At 36.3% G+C, this 12,449-nt stretch overlaps 1 protein-coding gene and 1 long non-coding RNA gene across 2 annotated transcripts in view; one reads left to right on the top strand and one right to left on the bottom strand.

The window, feature by feature from the left end:
- LOC133515775 (synaptic vesicle glycoprotein 2A-like) overlaps window positions 1-7,585 on the bottom strand; it is a 28,110-nt gene extending 20,525 nt beyond the window's left edge. The window contains exon 1 of the mRNA XM_061848359.1: window positions 7,251-7,585. Coding sequence (XP_061704343.1) covers window positions 7,251-7,332 — 82 coding nt within the window. The 5' untranslated portion in view covers window positions 7,333-7,585. The remainder of the gene's footprint in view (window positions 1-7,250) is intronic.
- Window positions 7,586-10,735: 3,150 nt separating this feature from the next.
- Window positions 10,736-11,660, top strand: LOC133515776 (uncharacterized). Its single transcript, XR_009799067.1, has 2 exons — window positions 10,736-10,839; window positions 11,313-11,660. It is a non-coding gene; the product is annotated as an uncharacterized LOC133515776 (long non-coding RNA).
- Window positions 11,661-12,449: the final 789 nt, after the last annotated feature.

Here is a 12,449-nt window from a genome sequence, read left to right as displayed (position 1 = left end):
ATCATTTAAATTCTTTTCCATTGAAACAACCGAAAACCGAAACGAACCGTCATATTATAGATCGTGTCATTCACGAAGACGCGTGCCTTGACTCGTATTGTCATGTTATTAAAGCATAGGTTTGACAAATCTGCGCGTCATCGTGGATGACACGACTGTAAATCGTTTTACAAAGATTTTTTTTTATTACGCAGTCGCGTTACATGTTACACTGGTTTTCCTGAGAGCTAAACCCGTCTGCGCCTGCGAGAATTCAAATTTCCGCTCGTGCGCATTCACCTGCAAATGCAATAACCTTTGCGAACAGACTTCTATAGATTATCTTGTGCGACGAACTGGCACGAAAGACCTTGCTTTCCTGATAGCGATTACCAATTTGAAACAGCCAATTTTATTCGCAGCTTTCGTGTTGGTCGTATAGTTAGCGTTGTTCAGTATGACCTACGTTCATACGTATTGACCTGGTACTGATATGTCTACACGTATATTGAGGTAAAGTTCGGTTGACGATGACACGACAACCTACCGCGAACCACGTTCGATGTGTTGCCTCTCTGTCGCTCTTGTAAATTCGTACGTAAGTGTGATAGGGAGGCAACACGACGAACGTAGTTCGCGGTAAGCCCTCTGCATTACTGTCGAAAGTCGAAACGTTACTGCTAACGCGTTAGCGCGAGTGATGTCATTGTGAATTTTCTTGATAAAATACGTGGCAGATTTTGCCATTACGGATTACGGGCGCGGTTATACCCCATTTCATTTACCATGCCGGAATTCCACTTGAGACGGTCATTTAAACGTATAAACAAGAAAAGATACCCAGCAAACTTTTTTGCGGCGTCGTGTCTTACATGTAACTGTCCAGTCTTGATCCTTTTGTGTTATTATTTGAACACACGCTGGTTTTGAAGAGCAGAGCCCGTAAAGCAATTGTTAAACAATAGATCGTTATGGTTCTCTTTGTGCAGTTTCAAGTGGAATCCCGCCATGGTAAATGACATGGGGTATATACTTAATACGTCACACCTTTTATCAAGGAAATTGACTTTGACACCAGCACGCGTCAACGCCACAGCAGCAAGGTTTGGAACCGGTTTGATAAATATCGGTATATACCGGTTTATTTTAGTTTTACTCTGAACTTTAATAAGAACGCGAACGTTTTAAAAACTTTATTGTAACCTAAATAAACCGGTTTAGTCGACGAGCGACGAGACGGCCGGTCGGCCTGGTGGTGTGTCGCGTAAACAAAAACACCAACATAGGAATAAACCAGTTTTTATTGCTCTGAACTGGTTTATCTGACAAGAACTTTATGGAAATATTCTCCAAAAAACCGGTTTACAAGTAACGGTTTAACGAACGAATCCGAAATTAAACGATTTTGCGCCAAGTACATGATAACGGTTTGGAAATTTAACCGGTTTCGGAGCCTTGGACAGCAGTAACGCTGCTCTTGCAGTTGCCATCCGAATGTTACCTTAATGGCTACTCTAGACGATGGCCCAGCGTAGGCCAGTCCAAGGGACGCATTTATGCGTTAGAGGGAGCAAGTTATATTGCTATCTCATTCCACCGCATAGCTGCGTCCCTTAGGCTGGCCTACGCTGGGCCATCATGTAGAGGAGCCCTAAGACCTAAAGTTTTTACTTTGCGACAAACAACAATTTGTTTTACTTTACTTAAATTAATAGGTACTGAAACTAATGGACAATACCAAACCAGTCATTATCAAATGACATGTAACGTGACATAAGCTGTCACTACCTCTAATCTTTATGATCGTATTATCATGTACGCCGATATATCAGCCAGAATGATCGTGTAAGCCGATGTAATCGATCCGTTATCGATCGATTCAAGTATCGAGCAATAAATACACCAGTTCAAGGTCACAATTTATCGATTATCAGTCGACCACATCGTCATTCGTCAGTTTACATAATGCCGTCAACATAATAATATATGTCCCACTAAATATAATAAAACGGGACACTCACGTTTTTAAATAAAATGCAATCTGCGTCCGAGTCACTCACGTATTTAAAGACGAAAATTGCGCGCATGATGTCGAGTATTTTCGACATAAAAACGTAAGTGACCGATTTTAATAATTTCAATATACCTATCTGAGTTACGAGATTATGTTTTAAATTAAAATATGTCTCACTGGTGGAGGACTAGGTACTTATATTTTCACCTTATCTTTAACAAACTTCAAGCAAATCAATTTAAAATCTTTAACCCGACGACGGTAGTTTTTGTAAAAAAATCCCCTTATCGTTCAAAATTGGTTGAAAATAAAGCCAATGTCACCTGTGTGACACATTGACTTTTTATTTACGTTTATCGACTCAGTACTTTTGCCACTATGGTGTCAAACACAAACAAAATAGTAATATTTTATTTTAAACCGAAATAGGTGTCACAATTGTCACATACATAAATCTAGTATCCGCTACTGGGGAGCTTTATCATATATTTTATAGTATATGACATCTATTTTAGCTTAAAATTTATACATGTAATAATAATACATTTCATTAAAGTGTCAAAAGGACCTCTACGTGTTGGCTTCGGCTCCGCGCACGCCTCCCAAAGGTCCGGAACACCATTGTTCCGTGATGGGAAAGACATACAAATAAATAAATAAATATAATAGGACATTATTACACAAATTGACTAAGTCCCACAGTAAGCTCAATAAGGCTTGTGTTGAGGGTACTTAGACAACGATATATATAATATATAAATACTTAAATACATATAAAACACCCATGACTCAGGAACAAATATCCATGCTCATCACACGAATATATGCCCTTACCAGGATTTGAACCCGAGATCATCAGCTTCGTAGGCAGGGTCACTAGTACTAGGCCAAACCGGTCGTCAAAACGTAATAAATAATTTGATTTGATCTCAGAGTTTTTATTAGTGTTATCGTATAAGCCAATATTCGTGTTGACATTCGCGTAACGAACACGCTGGCAATCAAGGGTATCGTGGATAATCGATCATCTAGTCCAGACACAAAACACTATTATCTTTTTTTATGATATCATCATCCTAATTCACAATAGTACAAATTGCGGCGAACATTTTGTTGTACTAGGTACCATAGTGCGCAAATAAAAGGTCTACAAGGTGCCTATGAGCATTGCGAGGGATTTTAACATTTTTAACGGTGCATTCCTGATGGCAACAGAAGCAAAAAATGTTATATGACCTTTGTGAAATTCGATAAAAAAAAGTTTTTTTTTTTTCCTTTTTTTGTACATAAACCGTAATTTTTATTAATAAACACATAACCTAAAATTAACTAAAAAGTATTTTTTTTTATTTGGTGGTAGCCTCTCGAATACATTTTTTCTTATTTTTCGATGTCAATCAATAGGTATGTCCAGACTAGACCTCAAAGTGGCAATACCGCAGTCAAAAATGTGTTCTGTACCGACTTATGGCGAAAGAATGATTTCGAAAAGCATTTAACTATCTCTGAAACTAGGCCTAATCTGAAATAAATTTAGCTGGCAGGAAGTTTATGGAGAAACACACAGTTGAGGATTGTCAACTATATAAGTGGTGAAGATGCAAATGTTGTTAATCTTCATATTTTAGGTTATATCTTTTTGACAAATTGACAAAAAATTGGGAGAAATCTGGGAACCTTAATATTAAAACTTTATTGAAGTTCAGACATATTAAATATATTAAAACGGGTCACTAACGTTTCCATGTCAAGAACTAAAATGTGAGTGACCCGTCATATATTCTTATTCCACGCAGTCGAAGAAGCGGACAGAATCTACTACATATTGTGTCGCTTAACTTCAAATTACCTTTTCTTAATACCAAAATCGCAAAATCTGACAGATGGATTTATCTGAGTTTGATGTTTAGCAAATCTTTATTGTTATTAGTGTTATCGTGTAACTGTAAGCTTATATTTATGATTCGTTGACAATGTTGACATTTGCTTGACGAACATGCTGGTTCAAGGGTGTCGTGATTAATCGATCATCTAGTTTAGACACTGACCATCATTATCGTACTAATTTAGTTTTTTTTAATGAGTAACATTCGAATCAAGTTGAGAAAATTTGAAAACAGAACTTTAGTTTAATATATTTAAACGGGTCACTCACGTTGTCAAGTCACGACTAAAATGAAAGTGACCCGCTTAAATTTATTCTAATCCCAAACAATCGTGGTCGCGGGCAGAAGCCAATACTGTTGACATTCAGGTAACTAACACGCTGGTTCAAGGACGCCGTGGTTAATCGATCATCTAGTCTAGATCTACATACTAAACACTACCATGATAATTTAGGTTAGATTATAACAAAATATGACACTGCATGGTTATCTGTGCATCAAGGTGAAGTACAATACCCACTAAGTAAGCAATTACTATCGCCCATGGACTACCAGAGTAGTTGAAGGTGTGTTGCCGGTTTTTAAGATGGGAGTGTTACTGACAACGAAGTGTTAAGTTTATTTGGAACCGCTAACAGGTACCATAAAATGAAGGCATTTAAACAATTTTGTGAAGTCGGTTCTTTTTTGTTTGTTAATGATTATGACGTGTACTTAAGAATAGAAAACTGCATTTCCAAGGTCTTAATACTAAATTATATAACTTTAAGCCTTGTAATAGTTGTAAACCTGCCAGTTCGTTCGGAACTAGCAATCATTAATAATATTATCGTTTTATGGTTTCGACCTAATTTCGTCTACTGTTGCTAATCCACAAGCAGCCAGGTACTTAGGTTGACGTCTCGTTAAGTACCAAATCCTGTTTAATCTTTACATAAGTAGGTATATTGTTTTAGCATTATGGCTTTATGAACAGGTAGGTACTTAATCGACCTTTGCGGCCAACCAGGTCTCATCACAAAACTTGCACAACACGTTTGTGCCACTCCGTCCACTAGCTGTTCTGCGAGCCTCTCCCAGTTTTTGTGATCGATATGGAAGGCAATCATGTCCCTCTTTAGCCTCCCAACGTTACGTTTTGCATTCCCTAAATAGATGCGTTCTAACAGTAAAACTGTTAACTCTATATCGGTACTGGGGTGACACTGGACCTTTCGGGCTCTCTCGGTTTGGCTCACTGTTGCAACAAGAAATTATTAGGGTTGGCGAAACTTCACATTCCTTTGCATCACAAAGTTCAAAGTCTTAGGGTCGGTTGCACCAAACTATGTTACCGTACCGTCAAAATTTTATTATATGGGAAATAGTTCACTGCTGATTGTCGTTAATCTGTACGTGGTTGTTGCAACTAGCCCTAAGAGTGCAATTACAGTGGATTAGTTCACCTCCCGTTCACCTGACCTAATGCCAAGAAATAGTTCTTATTTACTGAAAATTCTTGTCAAGAACACGGGAATTCGGCACGATACACCGACATTTTGAACTTGAACATTCGGGAAATTGCGTGGCCATTCTGACGAATAAATGTATGCGGTTGCCAGGCAACCGCCATTGTTTGACTCGGTGATGTAATTGCATCCTTATGGTGAGAGGCATAAAACACAAATAGTATTATGCCCATGTTAATGAACAATGCAATTAACAGGTTGTTGACATAAAAACTCTCACTTTTTACACGTGAGACCCACTAATACTAATAGCAAGTATTAATAATAAAAAAAACTAAAAAATTATATTTTTTCCTTTTTTAAGCGACAAAGTGGTAAGTTTTGCCGGCCGCGGTCACACATTCTTAAAGTGCGTCTTTGAACTATAACTAACTAACTATTGTGGCGCAGTGACCCAAAGAGGGTCTTGGCCTCCAAAACGAGAGAATGCCACCTGTCCCGATCCTGTGCCACTTCCTGCCAGTTGTCGGCTTTGAGTTGGCACAGATCCGCCTGTACACTGTCGCTCCAGCGGTATCTGGGCCGACCCACTGGACGGCGACCAGTCGGTTGTCCCAAATAAGCTCTCTTAACACCTCGATCCTCACCCATCCTCAGTAAATGATCAGTGATGATGAGTCTTTGAACTATGTTGGTGAGTTATTCTATAGAGCGATGTCCCTAGAAAAAAATCTCGAGATTGGTAATTAAATTTTTGCCAACCGTATTACGTTACTTATCTAAAAAAGCGGTGCGATTTTTCAAAAACTCCGCTTTCTGAACCCACGGCAAACTCATAACAAATTCTACGACACAATCAATTTGATGAAGGTGAATATGATTATAGTATGAAGGTACCAATAGTGAAGATATACTTAATGTATAATATTTGCGGGTAAAAAAGGACCCTATTACTAAGACTCCGCTGTCCGTCCGTCTACCTACCATACCACCATCCATCTACCCACCTTACCTACCTACCATTTTATGTATACCATGTTTATCGCAATAAAGTATTTCATTCATTCATTCATTCTGTCACCAGATTGTATCTCCTGAACCGTGATCGTGACCATTGCCGCTATAACAACAAATACTAAAAAGTACGGAACCCTCGGTGGGCGAGTCCGACTCGCACTTGTACGCTTTTAAACTAAAATATGCAACGGTAATTAGGAGAATATTTTAAGGTACGTGTTCTACCGGGTTTTTAGGCTTAAAATTAATAATTAAAATGGTATGATTTTTAATGGTGCCATTTCTATATAACATTACTTAACTTATATTAGGTACAAAAATGTCGTGTACGTAAGTCAGATATTTTCAATATATTAAAACGAGTCACTCACGTTTTTTTTAAATCGGAGATTGCTCGACATGTGTCGGTCCATAACGTGAAACTTTATCGAGAGCCACACAAGACTGGCAAAACGTGAGTGACCAAGGAGGGGTCACTTTTATAGGTATTAAAAAAGTATAATGCCTATAAGTATTTCAAAATAATTTAATTTGTCTATGAAAACTCGTATTGTTTCTTTGCATTGAATCGTGAGAAATAAATTGTTTACATTTATTATTATACATTCAAGGTCCAAGATAATATCGACGAGACCAACTATTTGACGTAAACGAACCTATTTGCATTAAAATTGTTACTAATGGCAAGTTTCATGTGAACATGACACAAAAAAACAATAAATATTGTCCAAAGATATTGTCATAAAAGTCATGTTTATGACATATTTCTGGCAAAACTGTCAGACTACACAATGATGTAATAACTGTAATAATTAATCCGTTTATGAAACGAATACATAAATCTAAAACACAAAGTACCCAAACTATAATATAAATCCACAGCGCAGGTTTCATTTACACATTTACCTGTCTGTTCAAAAGCATCCTCAAAAGTAATATCATTGGTTTCCTGTCCATCCTCCAACTTCTGGTCTTCAGAGTTCTTCATTTTTGTAACTATTAAACAATAACTTAAACTGGTACTTTATCACGCGTACATAACCTAACTCTTCATTTCAACACCAATAAATCAAATTTTATTTAACAAAGCATAAAAATCACACCGTTTTAAAGTCTAAAAGGTTATATTTTTGTCGAAGTACCGTTCGATTCAAACCATACTGCTTTTAAAATGATAACTGGTCTTAAACCGCGCGAAACGTGAATCGTACACAGAGCACAGCGCGGTACTAAATATAAAACACATGGTATGCGTGCCATCGTTCATAATGTGAAGTGATTGTGCATAAACCTTATGGTAAAGACTTAAGGTTTATTTTTAGTAAGTCAACAAAGTTGTTGTTGGTTCTAAACTGCACACAATAACAAAGTTAACAGACCAATGTGAATCTTAATACAATGTGTTAAGGTCAAACAATGGACAATGTTTTCAACAATTCAAAAGATTATGAAGCAAAATGATCAAAAAACGTGATGATGAATGTCATTATTGAGTAGATAATGTCATATGTTTTTGGTGACACTAGTATATAGATAATATATGTTGTTATTAATCTTTTCATACTATGTGATTCTTGCAGTATGGAAGTATTAAACAATTCTGCATTTTTTACTACAGCGGTATTGATTGTAAACTAAACCCTATCAGAGGATAATTGCAATAAAAATTCTCGACTTTTAAATTCTGACAATATAGTATAGGTAGTCGCCTTCGTCATAAAGAGGAATCGAGTGACACGTCCATTCAAGTCAAGTCAAGTCAAGTCAAAATATTCTTTATTCAAATAGGCCTAGCAACAAGCACTTTTAAATCGTCAAATTTTACAAATATCATCTTAATCTAAATATCAGAGCAATTTATTGATGCAGTTATTATTGTTCTAGAAAAAAACATTGAACTATTATAGATATGGTAAACTTAATAATAAGAATTTCACAAAAAGATCGTCAAACATCAAAATTGTATAAAAATACTAGTCTAGAACCTTTCTAGAATAAAATCTAAATGTCAAAAAATACGGTATATATATACATTGAATTATCAATTTCATCATTAATAACATAACAATAAATAATTCATTCTTTACAATCACACTTAATCCCACGGTGTTTCATCATTCATGTAGTCTTGTGTGCTATAATAGGCTTTAGAGATAAGCTTACGTTTTACATAATTTTTAAATTTACTAACAGACAATTCAGTTATAATATTAGGAAGTTTATTGTAAAATCTTACACAATTACCCATGAATGATTTCTTAATTTTATGGAGCCTAGTGAAGGGCACTGCGAGCTTATGCTTATTTCTAGTATTAATATTATGTATTTCACAGTTTTTCTTAAAACTGGCAATGTTTTTATGTACATACAGAATATTCTCATAAATATATTGACAGTGCACTGTCATTATGTTAATGTCCTTAAACTTATCTCTAAGTGTGTCTCTATGGTACATTTTATATATTGCACGAATAGCCCTCTTCTGCAGAACAAAAATGGTATTTATCTCTGAAGCACTACCCCATAGTAAAATACCATATGACATAATGCTATGAAAGTAACTAAAGTAAACTAATCGAGCTGTTTTCACGTCTGTTAACTGACGGATCTTGCTCACTGCAAAAGCTGCAGAACTCAGTCTATTCGAGAGATTAGCAATATGGGGACCCCATTGTAGTTTAGAATCTAAAGTTATACCAAGAAAAACTGTGCTATCTACTAGTTCCAATTCCTCATCCTTGACAATGACACCTGTTTGCTCATTCCTTATGTGACTTGTAACAAACTTAATGCACTTAGTCTTTTTCTCATTTAACAATAAATTATTAACATTAAACCAATTTACTACTTTAGAAATAGCATTGTTTACATCACTGCAAGCTTGTTGCTGTCGTTTGACTTTGAAAATAAGTGAGGTATCGTCTGCAAACAATACTATGTCATGGTGGGTCTTTACAAGGTAAGGCAGGTCATTAATGTAGATAAGGAACAGGAACGGCCCCAATATTGATCCCTGCGGTACACCCATAGAGACCAATGACCCCGCGGTGATCGCTGTCCACTCACATCATCCCTTTGTATTCTACCGTGTAAGTAAGACTTTATTAAATTCAGTGCCGAGCCTCTTACTCCATAATAGTGCAGTTTCCTGATCAATGTTTCATGACAGACGCAATCGAAGGCCTTAGATAAGTCACAGAAGATACCTAAAGCATCCTGTGACTCCTCCCAGGCATCGAAGATCTGTTTAATTAGCTCAACACCAGCGTCGGTTGTTGAGCGACCCCGTGTAAAACCAAATTGTTTGTTGTGCATTAGATTATTAATGTTAAAATGTTTCAATAACTGACTCAAAACTATTTTTTCAAAAATTTTGCTGAATGTTGGTAACACTGATATCGGTCTAAAGTTAGTGGGGTCGGATGTGCTACCTGATTTAAATAAAGGAGTGACTTTACTATGTTTCATTAGATCAGGAAACTCACCGCAGTCAACACTGTTATTAAATATAACTACCAGGTCAGGCGCTACAACTTCTATTAAGGATTTGACAGTATGAACGGAGACTCCCCAAAGGTCACTAGTTTTTTTTACATTAATTGATTTAAACGCCTTTAATATATCTGAGGCACTCACATGTTCAAAATTAAGGTTTCTAGTACATTCTGGGACATTCTCTTCTAACAGTGTAACGGCAGACGAGGGTGATGAATTTAAGTTCTTAGTTGTGGAAGCTGGTACCTCGGTGAAGAATTTTTCAAATTCTGTTGCTACATCTAAACTGGAATCTACGATTTTGTCATCAATTTTTAGTTTAAGATCTTTCATCCTTTGCTTTGATCTACCAGTCTCCACATTAATTACTTTCCACGTTGTTTTAATTATATCAGAGCTAGTTTTTATTGTTTGACTTAAATAATTACGCTTAGCGATATGGCAATCTATTTTAAACTTCTTCGAATATTGTTTAACATATTCCTTAAATTCATCACTCGTATTGAACCGCCGTTCCTCATACAAGGCATACAATGCACGTCTTCGTTGATGTAACTCTGCAGTAGCCCACTCACTAAAAACTGATGCATCACTAACCATGACCGATTTTGTAGTAAATATCGCATTATAATTTTCCATAAAAGTGTGAAAGAATGAATTATACATATCATTAGGACTCATGTTGGAAGACAGAAAGGGTAGCGCCTGAATTAAACTTTGTTTCATTCGTTCCACGCGGTCAGAGGTTACTGGTACAAAAGTTATTTGTTTTCGCAAGGTATTTTTCCTTACAGCCTCAAACACCATTAATTGGCCTAAGTGGTCTGATTCTAACTTGCTGATTACATTTTTAGCGGTAGGAAAAATATCAGTGAAAATATTATCTATACAGGTGGCATTCATCAAAACCGGCTTATTTTTTTAACACACGACACTACATCTCACAACTACATACATACCTACACAGACTGTTAAAAACCAGAATTCTTCTTATAATTAGGTAAGAAAGTGAACCAGCCTGAGAACCAAGTCCAAGGCTTTCGAAATACCGGTTCAGTAGCTTCAGTACCTTGTACTGATGAAATTTTGGCTGTGATATCATTTCTTCATATTCATCATAGAAAATTGACTTGAAAGGTTTTCTTTTGACTACATTGGGTATGGGATACGTCAATAAAGTAATATGTAGGTTTTCAACGCGCATGTTCACAAATTAAGAGTTTAAGACCAACTTGTATAAAAGATTAGCAATTATGGAGAAATAATGGAAAATTTTGACCTTTCGGAATATCGGTACGATTGCTCTTAACCATCTAAGCTACCGAAGCCTATAAGGAGCGTGCGAAAATTTACATTCCTTCCTTTTCGTGTGGTACACGCCTTAGGGAGATGCATAAATTAAATTAAATTATTCGTTTATTTCAGGCCGGGGCATAAAAAAATTGTTTGTTACAATTCTATTCTATCTTACAGCACAGACAGCACAGCGGATGTCATTCCAGATCTAGAGCAGAGCCCAACTGGGGAAGTACTCCACCTTACAGAAAACCGCAGTCAAATAACACTAGACCCTAAACTATGTGTGTTCCTGCCGGTGAGTAAGTTGCCAGAGCTGAACGAGGGTGCGGAGTGTTAAGGTCGGCAACTTTTCTGGAGTTACAGGCATATATAGGCTACGGCGACTGCTTCCATCAGGGGAGCCGTACGTTGTTTGCCTCCGACGTAGTATAAAAAATAATCTTAACGGCATCGGAATTCCAAGTTACATTGAGAATTCATCAGTAACAATGTTCTAACCAAAATAAACTAATTATTTATTTATTTTATTGTTCTCAATTTTCCTTTCATATAAGTTTCGCTCGCAGACTTAATCTGTTTGATAAAAAATGTTTAAAAAGAATGTCTGCAGACAATAAGATTTTAGATGTTCCCCTAAGTAGCAGATTAAGATAAGATTATGGATTAAGTATAAGTATAGTTGCGGGCTTCAATAGATCGTGTCATTCACGATGACGCGACACCTTGACTCGTAATGCCATGTTATTAAAGGTTAGATTTGACAAATCTGCGCGTCATCGTGGATGACATAAAATATTTATTTCGTGGTACCTGCTCAGATTAAAAATAAAAATGCTTTTTCAAAAAAACAACAACAACGGAAAACCTATCTTTTTTACGAATTTATCATGTTATTGTTTTAATAGACAACAAAATTATGAATTTGGGAAAAAAATATATTCAAACGGGTCACTCACTTATTTGAAGTTCAAAATAGCTCGACATAAAATACGTGAGTGACCCGTTTTACTTAATATAAAATATTTAATATGTGTGTCTCACGAAAGTTTTGTTATTGTGTTGTCTACTCACGCAAGATCTTTTTTTTCTATAGCCTATTCTTTTTTGTATGTTTAGTGTCCCACTCCCACTTTTAGGCAAACGACTTCCCTTTCTTCGGCCACTCGTCACGGGCTACGTAATATCTTTAGTAAATAATAATGATTACACTTAACCCTTTTATGATATGTGCTTAACTAAAAAGTTATGTCTTCTGTACCTTGACGTATCATAATAGCGTAGGAGTATTGAGTACAAATAAGAGATTACGTC

The sequence above is a fragment of the Cydia pomonella genome, chromosome 3 (genome assembly GCF_033807575.1).
Source record: "Cydia pomonella isolate Wapato2018A chromosome 3, ilCydPomo1, whole genome shotgun sequence".
In the NCBI taxonomy this organism is placed as follows: domain Eukaryota; kingdom Metazoa; phylum Arthropoda; class Insecta; order Lepidoptera; family Tortricidae; genus Cydia; species Cydia pomonella.
This window is presented reverse-complemented; position numbering and strand designations above follow the sequence as displayed.